The sequence below is a fragment of the Myotis yumanensis genome, unplaced genomic scaffold (genome assembly GCF_028538775.1).
Source record: "Myotis yumanensis isolate MYYU_CA2020_CCGP unplaced genomic scaffold, mMyoYum1.0.hap1 SCAF_19, whole genome shotgun sequence".
Classification (NCBI taxonomy): domain Eukaryota; kingdom Metazoa; phylum Chordata; class Mammalia; order Chiroptera; family Vespertilionidae; genus Myotis; species Myotis yumanensis.
Window position 1 is genome coordinate 9,037,258 of NW_027223770.1, and position 14,814 is coordinate 9,052,071.

At 50.9% G+C, this 14,814-nt stretch overlaps 1 protein-coding gene across 4 annotated transcripts in view; it reads right to left on the minus strand.

Annotated features, from left to right (window-relative positions):
• RPH3A (rabphilin 3A) overlaps positions 1 to 14,814 on the minus strand; it is a 144,576-nt gene that overhangs the window by 36,591 nt on the left and 93,171 nt on the right. For 3 of the 4 annotated variants that reach the window (XM_070399828.1, XM_070399830.1, XM_070399827.1), the window contains exons 3-5: positions 9,283 to 9,371; positions 7,155 to 7,166; positions 1,846 to 1,992 (exon numbers count right to left, since the gene is read on the minus strand). In XM_070399828.1, coding sequence (XP_070255929.1) covers positions 1,846 to 1,992; positions 7,155 to 7,166; positions 9,283 to 9,353 — 230 coding nt within the window. In that variant the 5' untranslated portion in view covers positions 9,354 to 9,371. The remainder of the gene's footprint in view (positions 1 to 1,845; positions 1,993 to 7,154; positions 7,167 to 9,282; positions 9,372 to 14,814) is intronic. The other variant, XM_070399831.1, reaches the window with a different exon arrangement.

The window sequence follows — 14,814 nt, forward strand, 5'->3', positions numbered from 1 at the left end:
TCACACCTCTCTAGATGGCTTTCACTCAGGTAACAGGAAGAGGACTCAGCATCAGAGAGATGGGTGTCTGGACCCAGAATGGGGCTCAGAAACAGCTGCTATTTTAACAGAGTTAGAAGGAGTTCACTCGCTCCAGAGGAGCAGGTAACCCCAGGGTCCAGAGGACTCCAGCAAACACCCAACACACAGTCTGATCAGGAGGGTCCTGAGAATCAGACTGACCACTTCACTGAGGGTGGAGAAGCTGAGGCTCCCAAAGCTTATTCACTGGGAACCTCAGGTTCTGAAGTGGGGGCCCCAGTGGCACCCCGGTTTCAGCCTCGCTCCGCATCTGACGTGTCGCTTTGCTTTTATCTGGCTCCTCTCTGATCCTCTCCCAGGGAAGCGTGGGAAGAACTGGAACGAGGGCAGCAGGTTCGAGCTCTTCAGACACAAATAGCACTGGGTTTGCCTCTGGCGATGCTTCTAACGAGGTCTTGCTGCTGGAAGCGTGCGGGGAAACAGCCGCAGCCAGAATCGCTGCCCCAACTGCCGCCCCCACCCTGGTGGAAAACACAGCATCTCAGCAAAGGGAGGCTTGGCCACCAACGGCTCGGCCCAGCTTCCCTGGGAGCCTCTCAGATCTCCTTCCACGGAAGCCGGCTGCTGGAATTCCAGGGCTTGCCAAGCAGGAGTCTCGGGCATAAATTTTAGAACAGAGGCCTCGACCAGTGACCAAACCTGAGCTTCCACAGCAAGTTCATTGATAAATGACTGCCGCCATTTAATGAGTGGGTGCTCTGCGCCAGGCACCGCATGAATCCGTCGCATGTTATACGCTCGCTGAGAAGGACGTGCTCATGTTATCCCCACTTTGCAGAGGAGGAAACTGAGGCACAAGGAGGGAAGAGGGAGGTCTGGAATTTGGACCCAGGTCTTTCTGACTTAAGGGCTCCAGTGGTTAACCACTGCACTACTTCATCCTGTCACCAGGTTAGTCAAGGCAAATCACAAGACATGGAGGACAGGCAGGCAACCCATCTACCCTGTTCTAGGATGTTCAAGCTAGCACCTTCTCAGGCCACAGAGACACTCCCCACACCTTAACTTCACCCCCCAGAGTCAGACCAATGGCCATGTTCATATGAGATGGGCATCACAGCTGATTGGACGGGAGAGAGCACCTGACATAAGGCAGCCAATCAGAGTGCCTTCCCTGGGAATTTGGACCCTGAACTACAAGATTCTAAACCCTCCAGCCTCTTGGCCACAGGAGATGGCGAGGGAAATGAGGAGGCAGCACTGTCTGTCATATTCGCTCATTCCCTCAACAAATATTTCCGTGCACGCCGATTATGTACCAGGCTCTGGAGATTCGGTGGTGAACAAAACAGGCAAGCATCTCTACCCTTGGGAACCTTATCTAACAGAGAGAGATAAACAATCATCAAAGTAAATATGTAAATATAAAATATGTTAGCTGGTGCTAAGTGCTATTCAGGAAAAAGGTTGAGAGGAATTCTTGCTTCCAAGGGCTTATCCTTAACACACATATCCCTCTTCCCACAAGGCACAGGCCCACACTCTCCTTCCTCCCCATCAGAAAAACCCCGTTCCCCCTCTGGAAAACCCCCTCCCCAGGTAACCCCCCCCCCCCCCGCACCCCCCAGGCCACCCTCTCCTCCTCCAGCCCTCCAACCTCATGTGACAAAGATTCCAGTTCTGCCTGGGTGGGTGGCCTGGTGGGTCACAGATGGCAAGGCGCAAAGGCAGCCCCCCTCCAGCCCAGCACCCCTGCCCTGAGCAGCGCAGCCTCCAGGCCCCGCCTCCAGGACCGTGGGATGGATGGGAAGTGTCAGGCCTCACCCGATCCGCGCCTGCTCCATCTCTTCCATTTTCTCGGCCCGGGCGATCACCCTGTTGATAATTTCCTTCTCCTCATCTGTCAGCTCTTCCTGCTTCCTCTGTCTGTCGGGCTGACCACCGGGATGGACGGACCAGCCCGCCTGGAGCCTGAAAGGTAATTTGGGAAGGCGTGAGGCTGGACAGGAAACCCAGTGGGCAGTGTGGAGTTGTAGTTAGACCCCCAGGCCCTGGGGTCTGGTAAACCCCTAGTTCACACCTTTGCCAGGAAACTCCCCGGCTGGGAGACTCTGGGCTAAAGAATCGTCTCTCTCAGAGCCTCAGTTTGCTCATCAGTACAATAGGTTTATTCTCATTATGGGCTTAGCACACATTTGCAGGCAGCTCACGGAAACCTGGAGGACAAGGGTATTCTCAGGAGAAGATTCCAGAGCAGCAGACTTCTGCCGGAGTAGAGCCAGTTCTGGGAGGGCAGTCAGAAGCCCTGGGCTCCAGGTAGACCCCAGCCCCTGCCTGGCACAAAGATGTAGGGTTCGAGCTACAGATTTAAAAAATAACGCACTTAAAGTCGTTGTCAATGAGGCTTATAAAAACCCCTTGATTTCACATAAACATCCAGATTTCCAGCCTCAGAAGCTCCTGGAGCATTTTGAGTTCCATCCTGTGTTCTTCTGGGCTTTTTGAAACAAGCAAACACGGACATCGCACCTCCTGGGCACCACACTACCTCACTCAATCCTCTCATCATCCCTACAAGACAGGGATTGTCAAACATCTACTGGCGAGGAGACTCAGATATGGAGAAATTAGACCATTTCCCCCACATTGCGTGGCCAGGAAGTGGCTGAGGTGAGATTCGAACCTGGGCCGCCTGTGCACTTAACCTCCACAGTACGAAGAGGACCGAGTGCCCGCCCGCGTGGCCCCAGTGACGGTGCAGAGGATCAGAGGCTGCTGATGGAGAGCCAAGGTCTATGGCACATTATGATCATCTCCAAGGATGACACGGTCCACGCCCCAGGGCACTGGGACACATCACCCGAGTGGTATGCAGGGTTAAACACTAGAAATGCTGGTCCCTGTTAGGGGGGGGGAATAGTAACTAGAATCCTCCAGAGCCAGCACCCCATTAGCTGCCAGCCTCTATTACTTCCACTGCTCCACTCTCACCAGCAGCCATGAAATTGTCTTTTGACACTCAATGTTAAAAATCAAAAGCCCTATCTCCTCACCCTGCTCCCTCCCGCCCCCCCCCCCCCCCCCCCCCCCCCGCCCTCTGCCTTCCTCCTATCTTAGCTGGTTTGTACTAGGAGAGAAGGAAGAGTTTGAAAGCGAAGAGAAGCAGGAAAGGGGAGGAGGGCGAAATTCTGGTGGAAACACACCTTGCCTTGGAGCCAGGGCCTCTGGGGATGAACAAATAAATGCTAAACAGGCTCACCCCCTCTGCTCAATACCCTCCAGGGCCTTCTCACTGACTTTGAAGAAACCCCACAATGCATAGAGGTTGCACAACATTGTGATAATGCTGAAGGCCACTGAATTGTACACTGTAAAATGGTTGATTTTATGTCCTGTGAATTTGACCTTGGTAGAAATAAAAGTCAGTCTTCTTGCCCATCTGCAAAGTCCCACCTGATCTGTCCTTAACCTGCCTCCGTCCTCATCACCCCGTTACTGCACCCCGGCATCGCTGGCCTCCCTGCTCAATCTCAAACACTGAAACCTTGTTTTTTGCCTCAGGGCCTTTGCACTTGCTGTCCCCTTTCCAGGAACATTTATCCCCCCAGATCTCCCCATGGATGGCTCCTTCTCATCATTCAAATCTGGTTCAAAAGTCAACTCAGAAAGGCCTTCCTTGATCCCTCACTGTCCAGGTTCATTTCCTTCATTGAAAGTTTCTTTTTAAAGAATTATGTTGTAAAGAAAAAGGAGGAGGAAGAGGGAAATCTTTGTCAATTTGAAAAAGCCTGTGTGTCTCTGATGACTCTGCCATGACATGACAGCAAGCCCAGGACAGAATGTTGGAGGATGAGAGGCCTGTGGAGCAGAGCTGAGTCATTCCAGCCATCCTAGATCAGCCAATCCTTTGCCACATAAGCCAGTCCAGCCAAGATCAGCAGAGCCACCAGCTGAGCCCAGATTCCTGGAAACAAATAATTGTTCTACACCACAGAATTTTAAGATGGTTTGTTACACAGCAAAAGCTAGCTGATACAGTGCCCACTACAACAACAACAAACAAATGAGAAGCTTGCTAGACTCCTTACATTTACTTTGCAGTTTGGTATTATTTTAAATTACAGTTGCACAAGGTTCACCATGATGTATTTAATGCTGTCAGCTACTAATGGTCCTTCTCCAGAGCCACTCTCACCTGTCTTATCTATTTAGCTTCGGAATAAAATATTAATCAATGAGTTTCACTGCTAACAAAAAGCCTACAGATCACTGCAACTGACCTGCTCATTTTCCAGATGCCTGCCCCTCAGAGGAGGGAAGGGAGTGGCCGAGAAACATGTGTGGAGCAAGTACGCTCAGGGGCTCAAGAAACCAGCAACCTGGACCTGCTTGATCGCTACCTGAAGGTACCTGCTCAGGTGCATCAAGAGAGGGTCAGAAGGAACCCTCCACCAGTGGCCCCAAATACAAAAGGAATGAGTCCTGACTCCAGGTGGAAGCCGCTCACAGATGTTTCTCCCTAAATATCTGCCAAGGGCAGACTCCCGCCTCCTGTCTGCCTCCCGCCTTAATTCTTTATTTCATGCACACAATAGTCACGTAATAAATACCCACCAGATGTCTCTTTTAACAAATTATAACTCCCAAAAGGAGTGCGATGATGGAAGTGCTGTTGGGGCACCGAGGCTCTGAAGCATTACACGGTGGTGCTGTGCGGAAAATTAATCCTTTTGCTTTCCTTTATTCTTCTCACCCCTTCCCCTCCCCCAGGATGCCGGCACAGGCAGGTGTCAGCAGGAAGCCGCTTTACAGCTTAGTGAATGAGATTTTAATGAATCCTGGAGGAAAGGATGGGGAAGGAAGGGCAGCCACACCACAAAATGTTTTCCACATGCCCTGTAGGTATAAAGGTCCTTTCAGATGAAATTTACCCCCACCAGACTAAAGGGGGTGCAGAAGGAAGCCAGGGTCACCCCAAACCCGCTTCAGAATGCTAAGGGAATCTAAGGCTCCTGCTAATCTGGTAAGCCAGACTGAGCTCCACTTGGTTCTGCTAAAATTCCATGCTCTCTCACTTTTGGACTTTGCACATGCTGTTCCTCCACCTGGAACTCATCTATCTCTTCTTCATCTTGTTCTACTTTCCCTTAGGCCCACCTTACATTTCACTTCCCCATCATGATGCCCAAGACTGCGCTAGATGGCCCTCCTGTGCTTGCTCGGCCCACCGTGACTGCACACTGGGGTATATTTGTTGGGGACTGGCTGTTTATTTGTTTGTAGACCCCGCTAGACACATACTCATACTTTGGCTATCCCTGTATTCCCGGGGCTTAAGACAGTGAGTGCTTGATACGTAGACATTCAGTGAATAGTTGATAATGAAGGAAGGAAAGGAGAAAGGGGGAAGAAAGGAGGGGAGGAGGGAGTGAAAGAGTATGGTCATAGACTCTACCTTTCAACTCTTGTATTCTGGAAGCTTCTAGGAGCCTCCAGACCCTCTGGAGTCATGAGCTTCTCTCTTGTGATAATTATATCTATAATCTGACAATGTCTCAACATCTCTCCCTGGCATGTCTGAATAGTACACTCACCAGACTCATAAGAAGCAGATCTAGTCTGGCCAGAGTCTTATCGGCCAACAACAGAAATTGTAGAACATTCCAACGGCCTTTAGCCATTAACTTGTCCAAAGCTCCCATTTGACAGATGGACAAACTGAGACACAGAACCAGGGAAGTCATTTCCTGGGGTCAGCTCATCGATGTTAAGAAAACCTTTAGAGGATTTTGGGCCCAGTGATGTGGTCCTTTGGGTCCAAAAGAGCTGAACAAATTATGCAAGTGATATATATACACACTGTATATATACAAATATACACGCAAGGTAATATACGTATGGATACGTATGTACAATGTATATATACAACACACAGGGTAAGGCAACGTTGTGATTCACTGCCCCCCCCCCCCCCCCCGCTGTGCTCAGTGTGCTTCACAGTTCACGGAGCTCTCCGGTGCACCTCCTTGGATGCTACGTCCACCTGGTCAGGGAGGAAGGACAGGGTTACCCTGCCTGTCTTGCAGGGGAGACAGCCAGGGCTTGGGAGGTGAAAGGCATGTCCACGGCCCCACGGATGTCGAGTCCCAGAGCAGGACTCACTGGGTCTTCTGACGCCAGACCCCGCGCTCTGCCTCTGGCCTGTGCTAACTCCCCATCGTGGGGAGGGCAGATGCCTTCCCTTCTCCCATCAGCGCCCTGCTGCTCTGCAGCCGACTGCTCACTGATTGGACCCGACATCCAACCGGTCATGCCTGTTTGGGAAATGAATCCCATTGAAAAGACAAAGGTTGTGAGCAGAGCGAGGACCTCTGCTCGAAGGGCAGCTCACCGGGAAATCGGGCGACCTCCCCTGAGGGGGCAGGGACGGCATGCATAGCGCGTGACTTCCTGCGAGCTCCGTCCTGCTCATCACCTTTTATTAATGGAAGCAGTTGTTTCAGTTAATATTTCCTTTATGTCGGAACAGAGCTCCCAGGCAAAGGCTGTGGAAACGGGGCACTGAGTGGTCACTAAACTTGTTGAAACGCCACAAGAATGAAATTGAGGGCTCCCCTAAGGGAACGCTGTCCGTCCTTTCATCAACATACTTTCTGAAATTTCATAATTCTTTTTCTCAAAAGGGTAGTTTTTTTTAAAACCACTTAAATTTCTTTTTTAGATATATAAAATGTGCTAGTTCCTTTTCCGACCATCTGTCTTGTAGGGGCAAGCCACTTAGATCAGAAAAGATATGCTAGCCCTGGCCGGTTGCTCAGTGGTTAGAGTGTCAGCCCAGAGTGTCGGCCTGTGGACTGAAGGGTCTGGGATGCTATTCCAGTCAAGGGCATGTACTGAGGTTGTAGGTTCAATCCCTGGCCCTAGTCAGGCGTGTGCATGAGGCAACCAATCGATGTGTCCCTCTCACATCAATGTTTCTCTCTCTCTGTCTCTCCCCCTCCCTTCCACTCTCTCTCTCTAAAAATCAATGGAAAAATATCCTTAAGTGAGGATTAACAAACAAACAAACAAACAAACAAACAGAGATATAATCCAGTTGGTCGAGAAATAAAATAGTAGCATAAAATACTCACTGTTCTTTATCACTGGAGGAAGGCAGAGAAAGGAGAGAAAGAAAGAGCAAAGTCAGGAAAGAAATCTCATCATGAGAGCAGCACTGTATGGATGCAAAACCAGGTGGTTTAAATGACAAGGACCTGCTTCCATTTTCTCCCCCAAATCATGGTGATCGGATTGCGGCTCATCCAAAACAAGGTCACTGCAGGGTGGGCTTGTAAAAGCCACAGCTGGGATTAAAATGACCAATCAGTTCAGCTTATGGATGAACCGAGCTGATCATTTATGCATTTAAATCATGGGCTTGGGGTCCTAAAGAGACATCACGTAGTGACATGGCCAACATCATCCTTGGCTCTTGTTCCGAACACTTTGAGGGGGGCCATGAGCCCTGAGCAGGAACCGGTTCCTCCCGAAGCAGAGCTTTCAGTGGCCCAGGCTGAGGGAGGAGACCAGCAGCCCCATCTATCAGGTGTGCGACCCTACACAGACACCTCCCCTATGTCCTCTCTTTGTGCCTCGGTTTCCCCCTCTGGTCTCTGGCACTCTCTCGCTGGCAGACTTCAAAGCTATAGAGCGGCGTGACCTTCCCAGCATTTCTCCCCAAGTTTTCCCAACATAAAGAGCTAAACTAGCCCAGCTGGTGTGGCTCAGTGGTTGAACATTGATGCATGAACCAGGAGGTCATGGTTTGACGCCTAGTCGAGGCACATGCCTGAGTTGTGGGCTGGATACCCAGGGTGGGGCATGCAGGAGGCAGCCAATCAATGATTCTCTCTCATCATTGATGTTTCTATCTCTCCCTCTCACTTCCTCTCTGAAATCAATGAAATATATATATATATATATATATATATATATTTTTTTTTTTTTTTTTTTTTAAGAGTTAAACCACTGCCCAACCGTCACCAGACGCAGGTTCCTTTGCCTCTTTCAAACACCCTAGACTCAAGGAGGCCGAGAGAGGAAGGCATCTGAGAATCACAAAAGCAGTGAGCGTGTCTGGCTAGCCAGCAGTTAATGAAGACTGGCTGTCTTAATTTCCCGGAGAAAGACATCACAAGCACCCGCATCACCGCTGCAGCCAACGAGAGCATGTGTGATGACTGTAATCCACCCATTAGCATGTGTGGGAAAACAATTTTTTTAAAAAATATATTTTATTGATTTTTTTACAGAGAGGAAGGGAGGGGGATAGAGAGTTAGAAACATCGATGAGAGAGAAACATCGATCGGCTGCCTCCTGCACACTCCCCACTGGGGATGTGCCCGCAACCAAGGTACGTGCCCTTGACCGGAATCAAACCCGGGACCCTTGAGTCCGCAGGCTGATGCTCTATCCACTGAGCCAAACCGGTTAGGGCAGGAAAACAATTTCAATATCCCAAGGACATGCAGGAGCGAGCCGGCCGGCCATGTGCACGGAGAATGCCAAGCTGTTTCCCGGCAGCCCGGGCGCACTGCTAATGAAACTGCATCCAGGCTGTCGGGATCACTCTCATCTCAGCGTAAAGCAAATTGTCTGGCCTTGTACCGACGGAAGTAAGCTCTCGGATGCATGGGATTTTAATTAACTGACGTTTCAGAAATAAAATAAATGTTACCCCGTCCACCCTTCGGGCAACTGTTTATCTTCCAGAGACACGCTGTTTGGTGGGTAGAATATTTTCTGCAAAATAAGTCTGGGCCCAAGGGGGCATCATGGGAAGGGCTTGGGAGAGTAGGTGTATTTCTGGTGGAAGATTAGAATGACATACCCGGCCTTGGCCCGGTAGCTCAGTTGATTAGAGCATTGTCCAGATACGCAAAGGTTGCGGGTTGGATCCCCGGTCAGGGCACAGGCAAGCATCAACCAATGCATGCATACATAGTGGAAACATAAGTGAAACAACAAATCCATGTCTCTCCTCCCTCTCTGTAAAAAAATCAATTTTTAAAAAACTAAAACAATTCTACATATATATTTTTAAAAAGCAGTAAAATCAGTGGAGAAGTTCCCATGACAAAGCTCCCCCCGGGTTCCTTTGCCCCCGCCCGGGAGGGACTCCAGGCCTTGGCTTGCTCTTCCTGTCGTCCCTGGAGAGCCCAAATCCCAGGCCCGCACCGACCCAGAACCAGCCACTCCCAAGACCACCCGGGACTTACTTGGATTGAAGGGGCCGGTCGCTGGGACACACCCAGCGGCTGGAGCTGCTGCTGACCACGGTGTCGGTCATGGCAGATGTCCCGTGCGCCTGGAACACAGTCACCACAGAGGCCGTCACCCAGTGCTTCAGCCGCGTCTCCGTTCCCAAGGCCCTGCTCCGTGCCCAGCACTCGGGGACACAGAGAGGATGGGACCAGACCTCACCCAGCTCGTCCTCTTCCCTGAGGGGGAGCCTCAGGCCCCAGAGGGAAGTTCCTGCTGGAGGTCCCAGCTCCCTCCTGCAGGAACAGATCGGAGCTGAAGATCCTGCCTTTGACCCCACATTCTTCTCACTCACTGAGTCAAGGTCACGTGCCCAGCAAGGGTAGGGGCCGTGTTCCCAGGGCCCCCCCCAATTTCCCTGAAGCTCTGGTTACAGCACAGCCTTGTTCCCAGAGAAGCTGAACAGGTGAGAAGTTGGGAGGGGACACAGAAGGACCCTGTGCTAGATGGGCCCGCATTTGGCTTAATGCTCTGCTGCATTGCCTTGAAATTCTTAGTAATTTTTGGGCATGGGGCCTTGCATGTTCACTTTGCAGCCAGTCTTGAGTATGATCTATAGTCGATGCTCAATAAACCCTCAGTACGTTGCAGAGCTCAGTGAGAGCAGTGGGCATTGAATCCGTGCTCCGGTAAGTGGCAGAGCCAGTCCTGGCTCCTGCTCTGCCCACCTCCACCGCTTGGCGCTAACCTTGACACCACCCTGCATCTTAAACTGCCTCAGAGGCCCCATCCCACACCCCAAAAAGCCAGAGTCAAAGCCCCCCTTCTTTCCCCTTTCCATTTTGTTCTGCCTACTTCTCCTTCAGTGCTGTTTGCTGAGGAACCCTGCCTCCATCCCAGAATCTCAGCAGGTTTTAGCTGAACGGAAAACAACTCTTGAAACACATTTAACTCCCAGTCACAGCAGGTATCACAGCTCCCCTCAGCGGGGGGCGGAGCAGGGCGGGGCCGGGCTTTAGGTGAGGCTTGGGGTGCTGCAGGGGACCTGTGTGAGCTCAGCGGTCTGTGTGGAGTTCAATGCGACAGTCAGCCTCGCACCCCCCCCCACCCCCCACCCCCACCCCACAGTCTTAGAATTAAACCAGATGCTTCACAGCAGAACAGGCAGCCGCCAGCTGGACGGTGCGCATGCACTTCCATCTCTGTCTCTGTCCCTGTCCCTCCCGCCCTCCCCTGAGCCCAGCCCATCACTGCTCAGTTAGGGATCTGGGAAAACTCACTCAAACTATCTGACGGGGTGGGGGGGTGAGCTTACACAAAGGGCCTCAAATGGGGGGTGGTTGCGAGTCCACAACAGGATCCAGGCTGAAAGCAGGTTTTGCTTGGCCCATGCAGTGTTTTTTAAAAGTGAAGTTAAGCCAACGCTTTAAAAGCACAGGATCTAACTGAAAAATACAGATTGCCAGCTTCTCTTGAGAAACGGGAAGAATCAAAAAGTATTTATAACCCCAGTCGGTTTCTCAGTGGTTAGAGCACCGGCCCTCGGACTGAAGGGTTGAGGGAGCGATTCCGGACAAGGGCACCTACCTTGGTTGCAGGCTCGATCCCTGGCCCCAGTTGGGGCAGGTGCAGAAGGCAACCAATCAATGTGTCTCCCTCACATAGATGCGTCTCTCTATATATCTCTCCTCCCTTCCACTCTCTCTAAAAATCAATGGAAAAAATATCCTTGGGTGAAGATTAACCAAAAAACCATTTTTTTTTAATAGAACATCTACTACTAGATGCCAGACACATTCTAGGCACTGGGGATACAGCATTAAAACAAACACAAAAGAGGAAAACCACCTTGTTACTCAGCCTTCCAGCAGGAAGACAGACAACAACCAAACAGGTCAAATATAAGACGGACCAGCCGATGATGTGCACTTTAAAGATAAATAAAACAGGAAAAGGGACTGGTGATGGAGAGGGACGACTGACTTTAAATAGGTGGTCAGAAGGGCTCTCTGAGGCTGAGCATTCCAGGCAGCGGGGAGGCAAGTGCAAAGGCCCTGGGGTGGACACGTGCTCCGTACGCTGGAAGTGCCCTCTTCCCATTGGTGTTGTTAAGCTCAAAGCACAGAAGCCTGGGCTGATCCTGGTGACCTTTGCCACCACGGCCACCACGCGGGAAAGACTTGCCAAAGGATGGAAGTGGAGCTGAGAGATGGAGGAAGACTGGTGCCTGATGATGAGCTGGAATGCTGGATCTAGCCTTACCTGAATCTATTATGGCCTTCTTGGATACCATGAGCCAGTATATTCCTTCCCCACCCGCTTCCCCCTTAAGTTAAATTTAAATTGAATTTCTGCATCGCAACCCTCCTGAACTCTCTGTGTGTCTTCATCGATCAGATACCTTGGATCTAACTTCCACCAGGATTGGTTGAGGTCTGGAAAAAAGTACACCAGCCTTCAGCCGCTCCCTGTAGCCCCTCCCTCCACCTCAGAGGCTCAGCCACCCACGCCCGGGCCTTGCAGGAGGACAGGAGTCACCTGTGAAACATCCACACCGAGGCCTGCTGAGACCCTGCACTGACTATTAAAATTCAGCGACAATAAGCAGCACTAATTAAAAGCAAAACTAAATACTTAATAAGACAAATGAGGTGGCAGCATTTAAAGTCAGGATGAGAGAGCTGGCAGTAATTAAAAATAAAGATTAATTTCTCTGCCTTCTCTAAAAAAATGTGTGTGTGTGTGTGTGTGTGTGCGCACTCGCGCGCGTGTGTGTGTGTCCAGAAAAGGCTTTGTTTTGTTAATGTACAAAATGCCATGGGAACAAACAGGTGATGGGAATGGTCCTGCCTAGGGAAGGGGTCAGGGGAGTCTTCCCAGGTGAGGGAAATCGGGGCTGGCTCTTGAAGGATGAGCTGGAATGCGCAAGACACGAAGGATGGAGGGAAGGATGAGGGGAACTGAGGAACAAGGCTCAGAGGTGTCAGTGGACAGGAATGTTTAGGGAGCAGAGAAACCATGAGGATGGAGTTTGGGGTGATGGGAGGGCAGGGAGGAGGGGGAAACAGGACTGAAAATAGAGGGGGGGCAGTGATGAACTTGTTACTGCAGCTCAACAACCACAGTGCGTAGCGTCCCCAGCACTTTCCACGCAGACAATCCCTCCTTCCACCTAAAGACCCGGAAGCCAAGACCACATGCTTTTAGCAGTCGGTTCAGCAGGGCAGCTTAGGGGACGGGTTTGGGGGTCAAGCCATTCAGCCTGACAAGTATATGCACCTCCCTGACCTCATCTGTAGAGTGGGGACAACGATAGGCTCCGTGTCAAAACAGAATTCCTGTGAGGATGGAGTAAGATAATGGACAGGAAGCCCCGGATCCAGGGCCTGGCACAAAATACCGCCGGTCAAGTGGAAGCTATCATTGATTTGTGTTATGATTAATAATTCCTTCTTCCCCTGGATTATGGATCCCTCCGAGCCCTGAGTCTATAAACCCAAATGCCACAGTAGCAACCGCAGAGGCGGACGCTGTTAACAGCGCAGCCTCCGGGGCTCCCTGCACAGCCCAGCCAATTACCTGATTCCTTGATAAAGCAGAAACCTGCCTTTGTTGTGCTGTTAACCAGGCTTATCTTGGCCTCAGCCACGGCCCGGCGAGGAGGAAGGAGAGGGAAGCTCGGGACGGGTTTCTGCATTCGTGCGTGCATGCACAGACACACGGCCCCAAACAGGGAAATGTGATTAGGCAGGTCTGCGTATTAAAACACGTCGTTTCGCTTAATGGCCCCTGGCTGCCACTTAGGCCCAGGTTGCAATGAAACTCATTCGGATTAAAGTTCAGCTGGAACGGACTCGCCTACAGCCCTAAATCTCATGATGCCATGGAAACCCCAAGTTTCATCCTCATCCTTCCCTTAAGGACAAAATACAGACAGTCCCCAAATTACAATGGTTTGAGTTATGATTTTTTTTATTTCATGACTAGAGGCCTGGTGCACAAAATTCGTGCACAGGAGGGGGGTTGTCCCTCAGCCCGGCCTGCACCCTCTGTAATCTGGGACCCCTTGGGGGATGTCTGACTGCCAGTTTAGGCCCGATCCCTGTGGGCAGTTGGACATCCCTCTTGCAATCCGGGACTGCTGGCTCCTAACTGCTCACCTGCCTGCTGACCTGATCACCCCTAACTGCCTCTGCCTTGGCCCCGCCACCATGGCTTTGTACGGAAGGATGTCCGGTCTAATTAGCATGTTACCCTTTTATTAGTATAAATGGTTCCAAAGCGATACAATACTAAATTATATGAGACCAATACTTTATTATAAAACAGGCTTTGTTTAGATGATTTTGCCCAACCGGAGGCTAGCATAAGTGTCCTGAGCACATTCAAGGTGGGCTGGGCTAAGCTATGATGTTTGGTTAGGTGTACCAAATGCATTTTCAATGTACGATATTTCCAAATAAATCTCTGTTTATTGGGGGGACGTAACCCCATTATTACATCAAGGAGCATCTGTATTCAGAGCAGGGAGTGGCACTTATTCCTTTTTTTAAATGACAGAAGTCCCCATCCTCTCATCTGAGGAGCATTCCCATTTCACAGATGAGAAAACTGAGGCCCTGGGGTTTGTCAAGGTCACACTGGGAGCAGGTGGACTATTCAAGGACTCAGACCTGAGTCATGTCTCAATGAGCCTTCCGACCACCCTTCTCTATTGATTGTCAGTGCAAACAATACAATCTTTGGTTAAGCATATTAATGTGCTGTTTTTACATGGCAAATACCATTGTATGGGGGCAGCATCAAATGGTCCAACCTAATAATAAAAATCGCTTTGTTGGGTATCTTCCATTCACTCCTCCAGGTCCACTCACCCTCCACCCTGCTCTGTGCCCTGGGAAGCTGCCCTGCGTGGACCGTATCAGCAGCAACCTTGCCCTCTGGCTTCCGGTTGGGTTTATCTAACGAAAGACACCAGCAGAAGACCGGAGGGGGTGAGAAGAGAGACGCACTGGGGTATTTACCCCCTGGACCCCTCCCACCAGACACCATGGCCTCTGTTGAAGGCCACAGCTCTTGTCAGGAGGACCGCACCATAGAGCCCTGTCTCTTCTGGTCCATAACTGTCCCACCTCTGCCCCTCCAGCCTGGAGGTGATGCCGGCCCTCTGTAGGATACTGGGGTGCTTCAGCATCCTGGCTTCCCTTGACCTTGCTGGCTTGCTCACGTGTCTGTAAATAGTCTCTTCATTAAATTACCTCCATTTACTCCTTTGGGTGTGCGGCCAGTTTCTGAGTGCCTCCCATATGCCACCCACTCTCCTGGGTACTTAACTCACCGAATCCTCACAATGACCCGATGAAATGGTGACCGGTCCCCTCTTACGAGTGAGGCACCTGGAGCACAGAGAGGTTGGGCAACTTCTCTCAGGCTGCACAGCTAGTACATGATGGGGCCACCTATGGAATCCCCGCAGTGTGATTCCAGAGCCTCTGCTCTGACCAACTCACTATCCTGCCCTGAGGGTCTGTACTTCGCAGAGGTGGGCA